We start from the raw sequence: 21,078 nt of genomic DNA on the forward strand, positions 1-21,078 counted from the left end.
CGAGTCATCTCCATTGGATTTGCCCAATTTTTTTTCAAATGGAACCAGTGGGAGCAAATACTGTGAGAACAACAGAAGCCCTAGAATTGAACCCTGTGGAACACCACATAACAGTGTAGCAGTGAAAAACCAAATCTAACCCAAATAAACCAAGAGAAAATTGCGGTCCACTGGATCAGATGCTGCAGTTAAATCCAATTCCAATTGACACACACACGCACGTTTGCGCGCTAGCTCGTAAACACGCAGTGTCAAGTGCGCTAATCCTGTCACATTACATCATCCAATCACGCTGAGACATGACACGTTGGTCTGGGCTGGCGTCCAAAATGCCTTGTACCTCCAAATTGATTCCTGTTTGAAATCTAGCCTCCCTCGTGGAACTTAACCGTAGGACGAATGAGTTGGTATTTATTTTAATTGTGGCTTAAAGGACAACCGACACCATTTTTTGTTTCCTAACTGACACCAGAAAAACATTTTATAGCATCTAAAATACACAAAACACGCAGGCTGATATTTTTAGTCAAATGCAAAACACAAATAAAAATGACTTCAAGTGCCTAAAAAGTACTTCAATTTGAAACCGGAAATGGCGAGTTTCAGAAGGTCCCGCCCCCGTTTCGTGACATCACGCCAGGACGTCTTGCCTTGCTCGAGAATCAAAACTTCAGATTCGGAAAAGATGCTTTCTTGTTACTCATCCAGTTATGAATATGATTCAAATAGTTCTGAAGAGGAAAGCATAAATGTTTGCAATCGATTAAAAAAGTCTTTCCGTCTTATTTTGAGGCGTCTAGATTCCAATGTAGCGTCCCAGAAAATGCACAAGATGGCGCAAAAGCTCCGTTGGAAATGTGCTGATTTGTCTGCTGGGAATTTGTGTCAACTAGTATCAAATAGTAGTCTTGTTGCAACACGCAACGATTCACCATCGCATTATTTATATTTTTTCCTTCTAATTTCGCCATCAACACAAAGTTTTCAGATCAAACAAAGTACCCAAAATGCATTGTGTGTCGCTTTCTCGGTCAGGGGCGTTTCTTCCGTGACGTCAGGAATTGTCACCAACTCAAAAACAAGACTTCCTGAATATTCAGCGCGAGTCTTAAAAGGTAAAATATTGCTATATGCCGTGGAATCTTTATAAAAGGCGCTCAGTAGAAGTCATTTGAACAATTTTACAAATTATGGACACAATTTGTCCGGAGGCGTCGGTTGTCCTTTAAAGTCGGGTGACGCAGTGAAATGTTGCATCCATAGGGAAATCTTGGTTTGATTGACGTATAGTGGGCAGCAAATGATGGCTTTCATCTTCTTTTCCAAAAAGCAATTTTCTTTCTCTTTATGTGGCAGTTTCTCTCTTGATGTCAGCTCCCCCCCCCCAAAAAAAAATCGCACCGATTCAGAGAAATTCCCTCACTTTGCACCCTTTCCCCGCAAATAAACACACAAAGTCTGCAACGGGGGGCTTTGCCTTGCGAGGTGATAAATGCTCTCGCTCGAGAAAAAAAAAAAAACAACCCGCAGTTTTGGCACCGTTCCTCACTTTAGCCGCCAGATGGTAAATTGGGCTCTCCCGCATGAAGGCGTGTGCAATATTCCGGAAATTAGCATGACGGATGTCGCAGCGGGGAGGGTCATCCATCACGCCCGTAGTTATTGTTTTTACTCTGGAGACTATTCATTGCCTTCCAGCTTTGCATTTGTATACGCGGGTGTGTTTTCAAAGCACACGCTGTAATTAACCGAGCGAGTGCGAATGACCCCGTTTGGTGCAAGCGTGCGGCAGTTGCGATCAATTGCAATTGATAGACTAATGAATGGCGGTCGCAGCTGGACAAAAAGTATCATGATTTGGCCTACAAAATTTGCATTTGTGGGGAAACAGACGGTGGCGATTGCAGCGTGAAGGGTAGGCAGTACTGTCGCGGTTTGCATGGTGGTGGATCACGAAAAAGCAGGCAGGAAGGAAACAAAAAAATATCCACTGACTGTAAAGTGACCTTGGGAGTTTTGAAAGGCGCTTAGAAATTACATTTACAGTAAAGTCTCGTTATATCGATATTCAAGGGATTCCGAAAAAATATCCATATAACCGGGACTATCGATATATCCGACCCTGTTTGCATGTAATTTTCTCCGTGCGTGCATAGAAATAGTATCGATATAACCGGGACTATCGATATATCCGATATCGATATAAAGAGACTTTACTGTATTATTATGATTATTTTTATTATTACAGTGAAACCTCGGTTTACGAACCCCTTGGCTTACGCACTTTTCGATTTACGTTACATTTATGAAATTTTTACCTTGGCATACAAACTATTTTTCGGGACACACACGGAGCTGCCGCAATGAGTGATGTGTCGTTCGCGAACGAGCCCGTTCTCCGAACAAGAAAATGGCGGCCACTGTTTTTGTCCTCTATTCCTCGCCCCCAGTCTTCGGTTAAAGCCACGTGATTGGTCAAGAACGCAGCAGGGGGATGGGGTTACAGACATACAGAGAGAGTGAGGCTGCAAAATGGCGTCTTCGGTTAAAGCCACGTGATTGGTCAAGAAACCAGCGGTGGTATATAAATAAGGTATAAATAAGATATATTTTGTGTAGTTTTAGGCTGAGAAAATTAGAAAGTAGAAAATTAGGTTTTATGGGGACCTGGGAACAGATTATTCTCATTTTAATGGTTTCCTATGGGAAATTAATTTTTGGGATACACACTTTTCGCCTTACACACTCTATCTGGGAACCAATGAAGTTCGTAAGCCAAGGTCCCACTGTATTATCATTCTTCTTCTTCTTCTTCTTATTATTATTATTATTATTAATAATAATAATAATGATGATGATGATGATGATTATTATTATTATTATTGTTATTATTATTATGATTATAAATAAAGTCAGCAGAAAGAAAATCTGACCGGGTGAAGCAAACACATACAATAAGCCGACAACGAATGGTTGTGCTACATCACTGGTGTCAAAGTCAAGGCCCGCGGGCCAAATCCGGCCCACCACATCATTTTTTTCGGCCCGCGAAAGCAAATCAAACTTGTTAAATTCCATGACGATTGCTAAAATCTGAGCCAAAATGTCATATTTTTGGATGTCAACCACAATAAAAGTCATTATTCTTGACTTCAGATTTGAAAACGACTTATTCATTAATTTGCTGTGTGCTCTATATGTAATATTTGAAGGGATTTAAACATTCTAATGGCTTCCCCAAATTCAGAACGGCCCTCGAGAGGAAACCGTAAGTACAATGTGGCTCGCGGCAAAAAATGACTTTGACACCCCTGTGCTACATGATTCATCCATTTTCTTTCCGTCAGCTCTGATGTCTAAAATCAAGTCGTGTGCGTCGTTATTATCCCTGGCGCGCTAAGAGGTATATGTCGCGCCTCCTCTGTTATCTCCCCTGGCTTTGCTGATTTTATTTGTTTGAAGGGTGTCACAAAGACAAGAAGCAACGGCGTCTATTTAAGACAGCGGCGGGTCGAAAAAGATGGATGGTAGCGGAGCACGACTGCCGGCGCTGTGAATTTCCAATCTGTCGCAATGCACCCGAAGGCGTCGCCAACATGGATGACATCCTGGTTGTTGCCATCCCGCCTCCTCCTTGCTGTCACTCCAAAACAATCCAGTTTTGTTTTGTTTTGGTTTTTTTCGTCCCAGGGCCCCCAGTCGATATTTAGCTATTTCAGTTAGCTATTTATTAGCACGCGCTGCCCCCTTTTGGCTTGGATGACTTCACGCTGTGAAGGAAACAAATACTACATTTAGTCTCTACCCACAATCCTCTGGTGGATTTGAAATGTGTCTTATCATATGGGCATCAGTACATAGCCTTCACATTTTACATCCGTTGTTTTGAAATGACGGTGGGTGTATCTAGGAGGTCATGTTGACCAATGACCTTTTATTTATTTATTGATTTATGTGTTCGTTTATTTATTTATTTATTTGTTCATTTAGTGGTTTATTTATTTATTTATTTATGTGTTCATTTAGTGGTTTATTTATTTGTTCATTTAGTGGTATATTTATTTATTTATTTATTTAGTTATGTGTTCATTCAGTGGTTTATTTATTTGTGTATTTGTTTGTTTATTTGTGTATTTCTTTATTTATTTATTTGTGTTTAGTTATTTATTTGTGTTGATGTATTTATTTATTTATGATGTACTATTGTTTATTTATTCATATTTTTTTCTATTTATTTATTTGTTTCCTTGTTTGTTCATTTATTATTCATTCATACTTATTTTGTTTATATATTTATTCATATTTTTTTCTATTTATTTTTCATTTATTTATTTGTACATGTTTTATTGCTTTGTTTGTATTCATGTACTTATTTATTTATTTATATTTATTTATTCAATCATACGTATTTTATTAATGTATTTATTTATTCATATTTATTTATGTATTCATTTATTATTATTTGTATTTATTAATTTACTTATTTGTATCTATTTTTATTGATGTATTTATTTATTTATTTATTTGTTTATTTATTTATTTATTTATGTTTATTGATTTATTTGTGTTTGTGTATTTATTTTTGTTTATTTATTCATTCATACTTATTTTGTTTATATATTCATTCATATTTCTTTCTATTTATTTACTTGTTTACTTGTTTGTTCATTTTTATTTATTTATTTATGTATTAATTCATTTATTTATTTGTACATGTTTTATTGCTTTGTATTCCTGTATTTCTTGATTTTTTTTTTATTTATTTATTTGCTTTTATTTATTTATTTATTTATTTATTAGTGTTTATTCATGTGTTTATTTATTTATGTTTATTTATTCATTCATACTTATTTTATTAATGTATTTATTCATTCATATGTATGTATGTATTTATTTATTTAATTTATGTGTTTATTTATTTTTTAAATCATTCATACTTTGTATTTATTTATTTATTTTTCCTATTTAATAATAAATAATAATACATTTAATTTCTAAGCGCCTTTCAAAACTCTCAAGGACACTTTACAGTAACAGGATATTTTTTGTGCGGGTGAGCAGCGGCAGCCATTCGCGCCAGCGTTCACTCAACCCGGAAGTAACATAAAGTTAAAAAAAAGTAAAAATAATTTCTAAGCGCCTTTCAAAACTATTTATTTCTCTTCATTCTCTAATTTCCAGTCTTTCACTGTTGTCTCAAAGCAGCCTGTCACTTGCGCCCATGAATTGCGCCGACTGATCCTTGGCTCTGGTTCTCATCCAGTAATTGTGGGTTGGGGGTCAAGGGTGGGCAAACCAGACCCGACCGATGTTAGGTTGACACCTTCCTCTGATCGAAGCGTCCATCCGCCGCTCCAGGAAATGCGACCCCGGGGGCGTCACGTCGCGTCACGTCACGTCACGTCACGTCACGTCACGTCACGTCACGTCACGGCTGTCTCCTGGCGAAAAAAATCCCAGAGTGACGGGGACGTCTGATTGGATGAGCGCTTGAAAGTCGACGGCACACCTGACACCTCCATTAAGGGCCCAGCTGATGGGGGGGGGCATGAAGGGGTTGTGACTTCCCCGCCCGACCTTAACCATCACGTCGACTCAGTCAGCATCTGAGCTGTCAAGAGAATGTCACGTCAATAACCGCGAATAAACAACGAAAAACCAACACATAAATATAAATATAAATGAATGAATACATAAATAAATAAATAAATACAACATACATACATACATACATACATAAATAAATAAAAATAAATAAATACAAATAAGTACAAAGAAATAAATAAAAATAATGAATGAATGAATACATACATAAACATAAATAAATTAAATATAAGTACAAAGAAATACAAAGAAATAAATACAAATAATGAATACATAAATACGTAAATACACAAATACAAATAAGTAAAAATAAATAAGTACAAATAAGTACAAAGAAATAAATAAAAATAATGAATGAATGAATACATACATAAACATAAATAAATTAAATATAAGTACGAATAAATAAATGAATAAATAAATAAATAAAGATAAGTACAAAGAAATAAATACAAATAATGAATACATAAATACGTAAATACACAAATACAAATAAGTAAAAATAAATAAGTACAAATAAGTACAAAGAAAATAAAAATAAATAATGAATAAATACATACGTACATACATACATACATACAATTATGGATAAGTACAAACACATACAAATAAATAAATAATGAAGTATGAATGAATAAATAACTACATAAATAAATACAAAAATACAAATCAATAAATACAAATAAGAACAAAGAAAAAATAAATAATGAATAACATACAGACATACATACATACACACACACACATACATACATACATACATACATACATACATACATACATACATACATGCATACATACATTCATACATAAACAAAAATAAATAAATACAAATACAAATAAAAAATTTAAAAAAATAAATGTATTATTATTATTATTATTATGATTATTATTATTATTGTTAAATGTCGCCGCCAAGGTTCTGACTGCGGCCAAAAGAATATGAACAGCTCAGAGATGCGACTGTCGGGACACTGTTCCCTCCCCCAACAATGCGAGAAAATTGCACTCTGTTCTAAAAAACCCTTTCCTAGCTTGCCGCTGCGTCTGGAATTTTGATGCAGCAAGCGTATTGAAAGGAGATCTCCCTTCAAAATGACAGATTGATTGATTATTCCAATGACTGCGGGAGACAGCGGGTGTGCGTAGGGGGGCGGAATCGCCTTGCGCTCGCCCATCCAGGCGCGCGTCCGCCAAGGTCTTTTGATTGTGTTTGCACTTCCTTGACACACGGAGGCCCGCTGAGCCAATCGCTTCGCAATCGCCTGTTGCCATGACGACTCTCTGTTAATATTCCAGGAGTGTTTTCTCACCGGTGAGGGTGGGCGGCCGTTAAGGGGGGGGATTCGGAGGGATTGTCGCACTCCCCCCCCCCCCCCTGCAGAGAATCGATTCCCAGCGGGATAGAAAAAAAAGAGAAGAAGAACCGTGTTTGATGAGTCGCACGCCGCCGTCGAGGCGGCGGATCGATATGACCCAATTGACCTCCTTAGAAGTATCGCCATGGGAAAACGATTTTTTTTCTGTCTCTTTGTGTTCAAAGTGGGCAATGCAAACCCGAAGTTTGACCCCCCCTCTCCCCTAATAATAATAATAATAATAATCCATTTCATTTGTAAGCGCAAATAAAAGTGCAATTGTGATCCCCTGCATGAATAGCAAAGAACATTTTAAAGTCAATTCATCCCCTGAGCCGGTTTGATTTCACGACCCCCCCCAGGTGTGCTGAGCCTACCCGAGAGTCTGAACCTCCACCGCAATCAACAGCGGCGGCGCTCGAGTCAGGTCGAAGGTCACGGTTGCTGCGCTCCGGCTGAACTCCGCACGGTGGAACAGTCGCTCCTCGCCACGAGGGTGGGAAGCATCGCTGAGCTGAGTGAGTACCTGGCGTGAGTGTGTGTAAGGCGAAAAGTGCGTCTTCCAAACATTTATTTCCTATAAGAAACTGTTAAAATGAGAATAATCCGTTCCCAGGTTCCCATAAAACATCATTTTCGATTAAATCAAAGTCAGCTTTATTATCAAATATGCTAATATGCATGGCATACAGCACAGATGAAATAACTGTCCTGTTGAACCCAACACTTAGAATGACTTTGACAAACATAATAAACACGAAAACGCCAATTTGCCGGGAGAGAGAGGAGCCGCTGCGTGCTCACGCGCCGCCATCTTTGGGAAAAAAACCAAAATAACAAATAATATGACAACACAAAGACACGGAGTCATTCATTCATCAGCAGTTGCTGTACCCCCTATGTGACATGAAGCAGTTCTAGATGAAAGAGGAGAGGATCAAAGCATCTTTTTCAGTAGTGCATCAGGGACATTGTGGTGGAATGTGGACGTCTACTACAAGCGAAATGTTGAAAGCAAATACGAAGCTGTAGCATCCATTGACGAAAAGACATTGTCTCACATTTCCTGTCCCACATAAATCCGCTTCAAATAAGCCTTAAAACTACACAAAATATATTTCATTTTATGTATAATAAATGTGCTATTGTATTGTAATTAAAGGATAACCGTACTGTATAATAAAGTCATTTTATTGACCTTTGTGATGGTCGTTGACGTAGAGTTGAAGTTGCCGTGCTTTCTCGGCGATAATACCCTCACTCACACTGTCCCCTGCTAGCTGCTTTTCATTAATCCAAATCAACAGAAGTTTTTCAATCTCTTCTATTGCCTGAGACCGTTGCTTAGACAACACAGAAACACCGTTAGCCACACGTAGCAATGGTCGACTTAGCATGCTGGGTAGTGGGACGCTAAGTCACACAAACGCACACCTTGTTCGTGGTTTTCCATGATCTCCTTCTTCAACTCGAGCGTAATTTTCTTTTGTGTACTCTTCGGCTTAACGCTAGCCTGTGGTGGGGTCTTTTTCGGTCCCATAATAGCAAAAGTACTCCACTCGATAACAAACCACGTCCGCATTCAAAACTATATGCTTGCAAATTTCATGTTCGTGAGGTGAAAAGTTGGTGAGCTAAAGCGTTCCTAAATTGAGGTATCACTGTACTGTGTAGCTGAGCTAATCAGAGTACCCCACCACTACCATCCAAAAAAATTGTAGCAACGCCAGCAGAAGATTTAATGAAGTGGCACAAAGGCGCTTCATCAAGGGAGGCATTTTCAGTTTGTCTCGTTAAATATCAAAGTTGTTATTTGCAGCCTAAATGCTCTTGAGAAACCCCCTCTCCCCATACCACCCCCCCCCCCCCCTTTAATCCCCCAGCCGCTTCTCGGCTTGCCAGGCTTGGATGGGTTCCACACACGACGCTCTCTCTCGCTCACTCGCTCGCTTTCCTCTCTTTTCTTTTTGTCCTCTTTATGTTCACGGCTTTGACGCTTCCTGGGGGGCTTATGGGGTTGGGGGGGGGGGGGCTGACAGACAACCTTGAAACAACAAAGATAAGATCAAATGCAGTCGAGCTTACCTTGTAAGTTTCCGTTTTGATCTCAACGCATTCAAAACTTTTTGTCGAAATAATAATAATAATAATAATAATAATAATAATACATTTAATTTCTAAGCGCCTTTCAAAACGCAAGGACACTGTACAGTCACAGGATTTTTTGTGCGGGTGAGCAGCGGCAGCCATTCGCGCCAGTAACGAAAAGTACGAAAGTAACACAGCAGCAAAGTTATGAAAGGAAGAGGAAAGAAAGAAGTAGAAAAACAAAATACAGGAGCTGTTGATAAAACTACTACTAATAAAACTAACAAAGTAATAGTGAATATTGATTTATCATACATGATAATAATATAGATAGCCAGTTAGATAGCTAGCTAGATAGCTAAATAGCCAGCTAAATAGCCAGCTGGGTAGCCAGGTTTGATCTGCATGTACTACTACTACTACTATGACTACTACTACTACTACTACTAGATTCAGTTCACTCAACCCGGAAGTAACTCAAATCCATCGAAAGCTAGCTAGCTAGCTAATAGATAGCTAACACAGTAGATAGCAAGCTAGATAGCTAGCCAGCCAGCTAGACTGCTAATAGATAGCTAGCTAGATATCTAGCCAGCCAGCTAGACCACTAATAGATAGCTAATAGATAATAATAATAATAATAATAATAATAATAATAATAATAATAATAATAATACATTTCATTTCTAAGCGCCTTTCAAAACTCTCAGGTCACTTTTCAGTCACAGAATAGGTTTTTTTTGTGGGTGAGCAGCGGCAGCCACACGCGGCAGCGTTCACTCAACCCGGAAGTAACTCAATCCATCAAAAGCTAGCTAGATAGCTAATAGATAGCTAGCGAGACATTTAATAGATAGCTAGCTAGCTAATAGATAACTAACAGATAGCAAATAGATAGCAGGGTAGGTAGCTTGGTAGCTTGCTCGATTGTCAGATGTGACTGACAACCAGTTCAGGGTGTCCTCCACCTAAAAAAACATGTAACTTTTTTGGGTCGTTTTTAACAATAAAAATAAGCATGATGTTTAAAAGTATTTGTAATAATCAGGAATCCTCCATCTTTTTTTGCCCCTCCTTGCCCCCCCTCGCTTCTGGCGGGTTGACGGGTGACATGTGAATGTCCTTCACCCGATGTACAATCCTGCCTTGAGGCCTTTGTTTTTTTTTTTTGTCTTTTCAGCTGATTTGATGTCACGAGCTTTGAACCACCTGCAGCCGCTACACGTGAAGAAGGCCCCCCCGCCGCATCCTCACCAGCACACGAGCGCCGGCAGAGCCTGCGGGTCGGACCCAGGGGCCTTCTGCGGAGTCCACTGGGAACCCGAGGCGCTTCATACCTTGTGCTACTTCATGCACTGCCCCCAGATGGAATGGGAGAATCCCAACGTGGAGCCTTCTAAGGTCACCCTGAACACCGAGAGGTAGTTTTTTTTATGCCTCCATATTTTTTTTCTAGCAGCAGGAGTAAGAAAATTACGACGGGAAAGGGCCGTTGCTACTTGTCGCGCTAAATGAAATGTACTAGCTATCTGGCTGGGCTAGCTAGCTTTCTATCTATTTGAGTTACTTCCGGGATGAGTGAAGCCACCTAGCAAGCTTTTTATCTGGCTAGCTATTTATTAGCTAGATATCTTATTATCGAGGTGGCTTGGCTGGCTATTAGCTAGATAGCTAGCTTTCTATCTATTTGAGTTACTTCCGGGTTGAGTGAACGCTTACGCGTGTGGCTGCCGCTGCTCACCCACAGAAAAAAAAAACTTATCCTGTGACTTTAAAGTGACCTTGAGAGTTTTGAAAAGCGCTTAGAAATGAAATGTATTATTATTATTATTATTATTATTATTATTATTATTATTATTATTATTATTATTATTATTATCTATTGGCTATCTACTAGCTAGCTCGCTAGCTAGATAGCTTTCTATCTACTTGAGTTCCTTCTGGGTTGAGTGAACGCTGGCGCATGTGTCTGCCTCTGCTATTTGCTATATTTATTATTAGCTATCTGGCTGGCGAGCTAGCTATCTAGCTGGCTATCTATTAGCTATATAGCTAGGTGTCTTGCTATGTATATACTATCTACTACCTTTCTATGTATTTGAGTTACTTCCGGGTTGAGTGAACGCTGACGCGTGTGGCTACCGCTGCTCACCCACAGAAAAAAAAAACTTATCCTGTGACTTTAAAGTGACCTTGAGAGTTTTGAAAAGCGCTTAGAAATGAAATGTATTATTATTATTATTATTATTATTATCTATTGGCTATCTACTAGCTAGCTCGCTAGCTAGCTAGCTTTCTATCTACTTGAGTTCCTCCTGGGTTGAGTGAACGCTGGCGCATGTGGCTGCCTCTGCTATTTGCTATATTTATTATTAGCTATCTGGCTGGCGAGCTAGCTATCTAGCTGGCTATCTATTAGCTATATAGCTAGGTGTCTTGCTATGTATATACTATCTACTAGCTTTCGATCTATTTGAGTTATTTCTGGGTTGAGTGAACGCTGGCGCATGTGGCTGCTGCTGCTCACCCACAGAAAAAAAACGTATCCCGTGACTTTAAAGTGACCTTGAGAGTTTTGAAAGGCACTTATAAATGAAATGGATTATGATGATGATGCTGATTATTCTGATCATACGAGAGCTTTTTTGGACTTTGGCTCCCCCGCAGGCCATTCGAGGTACTGCCACCACTGATGGAGTGGATTCGGGTGGCGGTGGCGCACGCCGAGCACCGGCGCAGCCCGGCGGTGGATAGCGACGATGTACGGCAGGCTGCCCGACTCATGCTACCCGGCGTGGACTGCGAGCCCAGACAAATCAGGTGAGAACCGGCAAGATCGGAAATTCGGCCGCCAAAATGGAGTCGCCGAGCATTCTTGGTGCGCAGGGCGGAGGCTTGTTTCCGGAAGACGGACGCCGCCTCCGCCGAGGCCAAGTTCCTCCAGGACCTTGGCTTCCGGATGCTCAACTGCGGACGCGGTGACCTCGTCAAGCAGGCCGTCAACCTGCTGGGACCTGAGGGCGTCAACAGCGTCAACGAACAGGTACCGGGTTTAACACCGACCGGGAAATTCCGTCCCGGCTTTCTTTTTGGTTTGTCAAAACAAAAGCCGTGACGACTTGAGAGCGCCAAGCATCTTCTGCTGGCGCCCGCTAACGTACGCGGCGCCAAATGGCCGCCTCCCATGCAAACGGTCGTGTCGCTCTGTTCCGGCTTCTTGGGCTGTGTTGAGCGGAAGGCCTTAAAAACGGCGCAAATGCAGAACCAATAGGCCGGCAAATCCCTTTTGGGACTTGGACAAAACAATTTAATGCCACATCACTTCATATTTGTCAATCAAACCTGGTTTGCCCACCGTAATCCGTTCCAGAAAAGCGTTTACTCAACCCGGAAGTAACTCAAATAGATAGAAAGCTAGCTAGCTAAGAGATAGCTAACAACAATAATAATAATACATTTCATCAACATTCAAACCTGAGTTTTCGACCATAATCCGTTCCAGAAACCTGTTCGCAAACCCATTTGGTCGAAAACATCACTTCATATTTGTTGTATGTATAATAATAATATTAATAATAATATTAATAATAATAATAATAATAATAATAATAATAATAATAATAATAATAATAATAATAATAATAATAATAATAATACATTTCATTCATAAGCGCCTTTCAAAACTCTCAAGGTAACTTTTCAGTCACAGAATAAGTTTTTCTGTGGGTGAGCAGCGTTCACTCAACCCGGAAGTAACTCAAATAGATAGAAAGCTAGCTAGCTAGCTAAGAGATAGCTAACAACAATAATAATACATTTCATCAACAAGCAAACCTGAATTTTCGACCATAATTCGTTCCAGAAACCTGTTCGCAAACCCATTTGGTCGAAAACATCACTTCATATTTGTTGTATTTACTCTATGTGCATTCGAAGCTGGCTTTTCGACCATAATCCGTTCCAGAAACCTGTTCACAAACCCATTTGGTCGAAAACCGAAACATTTCCCATTATAATCAATGTAATCAGTGTCTGCTTTTTTTAGCATGATTGGATTGGATTCTCCTTTAGTAATCTCGCAGTGGGGAAATTTACACTTCACAGCATCAAAGTGATGAAAGTAAGGTGTAGAAAAACAAAATACAGGCGCTGCTGTAAAGGCAGTCACTCTTGTGACGCCATCTTGAAGTCAAACAACAACAAAAAAACTAAATCACAACTAATATGACCACACAAAGACACACAGAGTCATTCGTTTTTGAACACATCCAGAACATGAAGCAGTTCTAGATGAAGGAGTAGATGATCAAAGCGTCCTTTTCGCCAGTGGATCAGGGATGTCATAGCGGAACGTGCACGTCTGCTACAAGGTAAATGTTGAAAGCAACCACGAAGCCATAGCATCCACTGACAAAAATAGCTTGTCTCACATCCCACGTCCTGTAAATCCGCTTCAATTCCAAGCCGCGACAAATCCACATTGGCGTCGGAACTGTTGAACGATACAAAAACGCCTGCTCCCAATTGAATGAGGAAGTGACGTATAAGGAAGCGGAGGGAAGTCGAATGGTGCATTCAGGTGCACTTGGAGAACCGATTTTCGCTTGTGAACCGAGGTTTGACTGTATATACATGTATGTCTAACAATTTTTTGTTGTTGTTGTTGTTCCAGGGAATGACGCCCCTGATGTACGCGTGCGTGCGCGGGGACGAAGCCACGGTCCAAATGCTTCTGGACGCCGGCGCCGACGTCAACGGCCAAGTGAGTGACTCGCCGCTTTCGGGCCCTGCCGCCAAAGCTTGCGGCGATAAGGAAGAGATCCCTGCGGGGGGTCGTTTGTTTGTTTTTGCGACTCGTCAATAATTCACGCTGATCGTTCCCGCAGAGAGCGCATGACTCATCCGCCGCAGTCCGACTGGCACGTCGCACGTTTAACAAATTAAATGTTCACTGAAGCCGCCGCGTAACCCAAAACGCTATCGAATAAGCTCCATTTTCATGTGAATTTAACCCCTGAAAATGCCGTGCTTAAAAAAACAAACAAACAGATTTTCAGGCTTGGGTGCCGATAAAGCACTGGTCAGACCTCCGGCCATGTTTTTTTTTTTTTTTTCTTCCACAAGGGGGTATCATTCCCCTTTTTTCCATGATAGCACTTTCTTCCAGCTTCAGCTGTTGTTAAAGCGCTATATCAACCAATTTGTATGTATTGCATTGTATTTTTGGACAACTGCCCTCATTTCAAGCTCATGTAACTCCAGACCCATATAATTTAGGCGTTAACGCAATGAGTTTTGAACTCATTCACTGCCATTCACGAATTTATTCAGGAATTGTAAATATGATGTAGAGCGCCATTCCCAAATGTGTTCGGTTTTGGGTTTTTTTTTTTTCATGCTTGGGTGCCGATAAAGCACTGGCCAGACCTCTGGCTATGTTTTTTTTCTTCCACAAGGCGGTATCATTCCCCTTTTTTCCATGATAGCGCTTTCTTCCAGCTTCAGCTGTTGTTAAAGCGCTATATCAACCAATTTGTATGTATTGCATTGTATTTTTGGACAACTGCCCTCATTTCAAGCTCATGTAACTCCAGACCCATATAATTTAGGCGTTAACGCAATGAGTTTTGAACTCATTCACTGCCATTCACGAATTTATTCAGGACTTGTAAATATGATGTAGAGCGCCATTCCCAAATGTGTTCGGTTTTGGGGTTTTTTTTTTCATGCTTGGGTGCCGATAAAGCACTGGCCAGACCTCTGGCTATGTTTTTTTTTCTTCCACAAGGCGGTATCATTCCCCTTTTTTCCATGTTAGCACTTTCTTCCAGCTTCAGCTGTTGTTAAAGCGCTATATCAACCAATTTGTATGTATTGCATTGTATTTTTGGACAACTGCCCTCATTTCAAGCTCATGTAACTCCAGACCCATATAATTTAGGAGTTAACGCAATGAGTTTTGAACTCATTCACTGCCATTCACGAATTTATTCAGGAATTGTAAATATGATGTAGAGCGCCATTCCCAAATGTGTTCATTTTTTTTTTCATGCTTGGGTGCCGATAAAGCACTGGCCAGACCTCTGGCTATGTTTTTTTTTCTTCCACAAGGGGGTATCATTCCCCTTTTTTTCCATGTTAGCGCTTTGTTCCAGCTTCAGCTGATATCAACCAATATGTATGTACTGCATTGTATTTTGGACAGCCACCCCCATTTCAAGCTCAGATAACTCCAGAGCCATATCACTCATTCACTGCTATTCATTAATTTATTCTGGAATTATAAATATGACATAGAGCGTCATTCCCGAATTTGTTTAGGTTTTGTTTTTTCATGCTTGGGTGCCGATAAAGCGCTGGCCATGGCCTCTGTCAATGTTTTTTTTTCTTTTCCACAGTTCCCTTTTTGTCCATGTTAGTGCTTTGTTCCAGCTTCAGCTGTTGTTAAAGCGCTATATAAACCAATATGTATGTATTGCATTGTATTTTGGACAGCCACCCTCATTTCAACATCATATAACTGCAGACCCATGTAATTTAGGAATTAACTCTTCTTTTTATACCTGACGAAGGAAGAGAGTCTTTGGCTTCTAACGCTGTAGTGAATGTTCATGTAGTCCTAAAACTAAATATTCTGTGGGTCCTGGAATTAAAGTATACAATGACAAAAACCCTGGCACTGGAGTGGACACATTTTTACACGTCTGGCAATGAATGAGTTAAAAGGACTTCCGGCACGACCATTCAGTGTCGGGCCTTTGTTTGTTTCACCCTGTCAGGTTTGTTTCGTCTTGTTGTGCTTTACTCATGGTTTTGTTTGGTACTTTGGACGTTTTTGTTTTAATGACTTTGTTGGATGAGATTTTGTTCTTGCTGACTTTATTTAATAGAAATTGTTAAATACGCCCGCATCCTACCTCCTGCCTGCTATTTTTTTGGTCCACCACCAGGAAAATCGTGATGATTGCTACAAATGTATTTTTGGCATGTGTTATTTTAAGTGGAACTATCGATTCCTCCGATGCAATTTGCCAGGTTTGTCTTATCGTGTTTTCCTCATGGTTTTGTTTGCTACTTTGGACCTTTTAGTTATGATGACTTAGTTTTTTTTTTTTTTTTTTACCAACAGTTGTTACTGGACAACAGCGCTGGCGCGGAGGGGTCGCTACATGACGGGACCGACAACTACGCGGAGACGCCGCTCCAGCTTGCCTCCGCTGCAGGTTCGCATGATTCATCTGAAAAGAACAAAAAAAAATAAACAAACAAATAATATGACAACACAAAGACGCATTGTTCAGCACTTGTTGTACCCTCTTTGTGACATGAAGGAGTTCTAGATGAAAGCGGAGAGGATCATAGTTAGCTATCTACTGTCTGTCTATTAGCTAGCTAGCTATCTAATAGCTTTCTATTGGATAGCTAGCTATCTGCTAGCTTTCTATTTGATAGCGAGCTACCTACTAGCTATCTATGAGCTAGCTAGCGATCTACTAGCTAGCGATCGGATAGCTAGCGATCTACTAGCTAGCGATCGGATAGCTAGCTATCTACTAGCTATCTATTCCGTGACTGTAAAGTGACCTTGAAAGTTTTGAAAGGTCCTTATAAATGAAATTTAATTATTATTATTATTATTATTATTATTATTATTATGAGTAGTAGTAGTAGTAGTATTCCTTTTTCATGCCCAGTGACCCTTTCAACAAAACACCTACACCTTGACCCCCATTTCAAATTGAAATATGATGTGTATTTCATTCTTTATTATGATGATGATTATAATTATGATGATTTTGGTTCTTCTGAGCAGGCAACTTTGAGCTGGTGAGCCTCCTCCTGGAGCGAGGAGCCGACCCCATGATGGGCACCGCGTGTCGCAATGGCATCTCGACGACGGCGCTTGGCGACATGAACTCCTTCAGCCTGGCAGCGGCGCACGGACACAGGTTGCGCCCAAAAAAAGCCATCAATCATAACCACGCAGTGTGTATGTCTGTGCGTGTGTTTGGATGACTAGTCTTGTGAGGACCACTCACATTTTATACCATATATAGTGAGGACATTTTTGACAAGTGAGGACCAAAAGGTCCTCGCAAGTTTTTCATTCGAAAGGCTTCGAGAGGGTCTATATATGCATCTATTAAAGTTTCAGAGAGGTCCTCACAAATTCACCCAAAATGATTTTTTGGATACACTTGGATACACACACTTTTTTACTCACTGTATGTGTTTATATTTGTATGTGTGTGTGTGTGTGTGTGTGTGTGTGTGTGGTTAATGAGAGGAAAAAGTAGAAAACCACAAAAAGTAAAATGATATTTTAACCAAATTCACTACAGGGGTGAGGACTTTGAATGTACCCATTCAGAGATCTCACTGCTGCTATCATATCAGTTTCAAGTCCACTTTTTATATTTCTTTGTTTTTAAAGAATGTGAAGTGGACGGTGGAAAACTTACCAGCAACGGTGGTCCTCACTCCTTAGTGTCCTTGAGAGTTTTGAAAGGCGCTTAGAAATGAAATGTATTATTATATTATTATTATTATTATCTGGAGTTATACGGACCTCACAAAACCATTGAAACAGGAGTGTGTGTGTGTGTGTGTGTGTGTGTGTGTGTGTGTGTGTGTGTGTGTGTGTGTGTGTGTGTGTGTGTGTGTGTGTGTGTGTGTGTGTGTGTGTGTGTGTGTGTGTGTGTGTGTGTGTGTGTGTGTGTGTGTGTGTGTGTGTGTGTGTGTGTGTGTGTGTGTGTGTGTGTGTGTGTGTGTGTGTGTGTGCGTGCGTGCGTGTGTGTGCTTTTCCTCCAATGACAACGGGGACCCTTCTGTATTTGTAGGAACGTGTTCCGGAAGCTAGTGTCCCGGTCAGAGAAGGACATGGGTGATGTCCTTCCGCTTGACGAGATCTTGGCTGAGGGTTCGACGCCCGGGCTGCAAAAGGCTTCGGCGCCGCTGACTAACAACAACGTGGGTGGCGGTGGCGTCGGCGGCGGGACGCTCCGAACAGGAAAGGCCAAACTGCGCTCCCTGAAAGAGGCCATGTACCATAGCGCCGAGCACGGCCACGTGGACATCACCATCGACATCCGCAGCTTAGGTCAGATTCACTCGCATCTGCATCGTCATGGATACAAAAAAAACTGCTAGCATCACAAATGCCGCATGCAGCTGTTCAATGTTGCTTTGAGATATGGGTATGTCACGGGTGAGTTGCGCTCGTAATTCAAAGCAGCGCTGTCATCTCATGGTCACTATGCCGCTTTTCACGCAGTTCATGCTTCACCCGACATCCACTTTATCCGACCATTTGCTCATTCATTTAATCAAGGAAGGGTTAATTTTTCAAAATGTGCTCAAGATAATTCATCAATGAATCGACTACTAATTGATGATTGATTGATAATTCACTGGCATTCCCAATTTTTTTCGGGAATTGAAAATATGATGTGGAGCGCCATTGGGGTTTTGGTTTTTCTTACCTGGGGGTGCTGAAAAAGCGCTGGTCAGACCTCTGGAAATTTCCTTCCACAAGGGGGCAGCGTTTGCCTTTTGTAGACCTGCCCCCACTTGCACCTCATATAACTCCAGACTCATATAACTTAGGAATTAACTATTTTTTTTCCCGATGAAAGAAGACCGTCTAAGGTTTATTACGCTGCATTGAATGTTTATGTAGTCCCAAAACGCAATATTCTGTGGCTCCTGGAATTTGAGTGAAAATGACAAAAACCCTGGCACTGGAGTGGACACATGTTTGTACATCATCTCGCAGTGAATGAGTTACTTAATCGCTATTCATCGCCAGGAATTTCAGTTTCCTGGTCAAATGGATTATTATTATTATTATTATTATTATTATTATTATTATTATTATTGTAAAAATTGGATCCATCCTTCCAAAACGGGTTTGTTTGCCACAACTGTCTCGCTATCTAGCTAGTTCTGTAGCTGGCTACCCAGCTGGCTATCTAATTTGCTATTTAGCTATCTAGCTAGCCATCTAACTGGCTACCTTCCTAGCTATCTAGGTGGCTTCCTAGCTAGCTAGCTATTTGCTATGTATTATCTATCTAACTAGTGAGCTAGCTATCTATTAGTTATCTATTAGCTAGCTAGCTAACTTTCTCTCTATTTGAGTTATTCCGGGTTGAGTGAATGCTGACGCATGTGGCTGCCGCTGCTCACCCACACAAAGAAACTTATCCTGTGACTGTAAAGTGACCTTGAGAGTTTTGAAAGGCACTTATGAATTAAATGTATTCTTCTTATTATTATTATTACTATTATTATTATTATTATTATTATTATTATTATTATTATTATTATTATTATTATTATTATTATTATTATTAGTATCTATTGGCTATCTACTAGCTAGCTAGCTTTCTATCTACTTGAGTTCCTTCTGATTGAGTGAAAGCTGGTGTGTGTGGCTGCTATTTGCTATCTATTAGCTATCTGGCTGTCTAGCTAGCATTCTAGTCTCTTGCTATCTAGTAGTAGTAGTAGTAGTCGTAGTAGTAGTAGTAGTACATGCAGATCAAACCTGGCTATCTAGCTGTCTATTTAGCTATCTAGCTAGCTATCTAACTGGCTACCTGGCTAGCTTCCTATCTATTAGTTATCTATTAGCTAGCAAGCTAACGTTCTATCTATTTGAGTTATTGTGGGTGAAGTGACCTCCCCAGCTCACGTTCATTCACCAAATTCATGAAGCGATGGAAACATGGCCGCCCCTGACCGTTGCTTGCACACGGATGAATAACCGTGCGCCGCTAACTGCTGCGCTCAGGTGTTCCGTGGACGCTGCACACGTGGCTGGAGTCGCTGCGGACGAGCTTCGCGCAGCAACGTCGTCCGCTAATCCAGGCTCTGCTCAAGGACTTCAGCTGCATCCGCGAGGACGAATACACCGAGGAGCTGCTCACGCACGGCTTGCCGCTCATGTTCCGCCTCCTGGGATCCTGCAAGGTCCTCACGTTTTGAGCAAAATGTCCCCACTTTATGGCATAAACAAGTCATTATTTTGCAATATGATGAAATTCATGTTATGAAGACGAGTAAATCTCCAACTGTGTGTAGAATGAGGTGATCATCCAGCAGTTGTCGGTGATCTTCACGCAGTGCTACGGTCCGTTTCCCATCCCCAAGCTCACGGAGATTAAGAAGAAGCAGGTTTCGCGTTTAGGTAACGCGCCCAAAAAAGGCTCTTATAAAATCTATGTAGTGTAGATCTGGATCTAGTTTGTTGCGGTTGACTAATAAGGCGTTTGATGTGGTCGCAATGGCAGACCCGCACTTCCTTAACAACAAGGAGATGTCGGACGTCACCTTCCTGGTGGAGGGGAAACCCTTTTATGCACATAAAGTTCTACTTTTCACCGCATCGCCCAGGTCAGATCTTGGTTTTTTTAGTTTTCAGATGATAACGAGGGATCCAAACATGATACAGGACATGATAGCTGTGGTATTACCCGTATATATTTTCCATGCAATCTCAGTTATCTCGCTATCGATTTGCTATCTATTTGCTATTTTTAAGCTATCTCTTAGCTGTGTGGCTGGCTGGCTGGCTAGCTATCTGGCTAGCTATTTGGCTAGCTGTCTAATAGCTATCGAACGCCTATCTATTAGCTGTCTAGCTGGCTTCTAGCTATCTATTAGCTATCTAGGTAGATATCTATTAGCTTTCTCTTAGCTGTCTGTCTGTCTGTCTGGCTGGCTAGCTATCTGGCTAGCTATTTGGCTGGCTGTCTAATAGCTATCTAATGGCTATCTATTAGCTGTCTAGCTGGCTACTAGCTATCTAGCTATCTATTAGCTATCTAGGTAGCTATCTATTAGCTATCTCTTAGCTGTCTGGCTGGCTGGCTAGCTATCTGGCTAGCTATTTGGTTAGCTGTCTAATAGCATTCTAATGGCTATCTATTAGCTGTCTAGCTGGCTACTAGCTATATAGCTATCTATTAGCTATCTAGGTAGCTATCTAATAGCTATCTATTAGCTATCTAGGTAGCTATCTATT

The 21,078-nt window shown here is 40.6% G+C and overlaps 1 protein-coding gene across 1 annotated transcript in view; it reads left to right on the forward strand.

Annotated features, from left to right (window-relative positions):
* LOC148881880 (ankyrin repeat- and BTB/POZ domain-containing protein 3-A-like) overlaps nt 1–21,078 on the forward strand; it is a 33,325-nt gene that overhangs the window by 7,108 nt on the left and 5,139 nt on the right. Inside the window, exons 2-12 of the mRNA XM_088989152.1 lie at nt 7,325–7,480; nt 10,231–10,471; nt 11,718–11,870; nt 11,937–12,093; nt 13,723–13,812; nt 16,180–16,273; nt 16,864–16,999; nt 17,891–18,150; nt 19,846–20,024; nt 20,136–20,241; nt 20,345–20,447. Of these exons, the coding sequence (XP_088845278.1) occupies nt 7,325–7,480; nt 10,231–10,471; nt 11,718–11,870; nt 11,937–12,093; nt 13,723–13,812; nt 16,180–16,273; nt 16,864–16,999; nt 17,891–18,150; nt 19,846–20,024; nt 20,136–20,241; nt 20,345–20,447 (1,675 nt within the window). The remainder of the gene's footprint in view (nt 1–7,324; nt 7,481–10,230; nt 10,472–11,717; nt 11,871–11,936; nt 12,094–13,722; nt 13,813–16,179; nt 16,274–16,863; nt 17,000–17,890; nt 18,151–19,845; nt 20,025–20,135; nt 20,242–20,344; nt 20,448–21,078) is intronic.

This window comes from Hippocampus bargibanti, linkage group LG22 (assembly GCF_051943395.1).
Source record: "Hippocampus bargibanti isolate YZ-2025 linkage group LG22, ASM5194339v1, whole genome shotgun sequence".
Classification (NCBI taxonomy): domain Eukaryota; kingdom Metazoa; phylum Chordata; class Actinopteri; order Syngnathiformes; family Syngnathidae; genus Hippocampus; species Hippocampus bargibanti.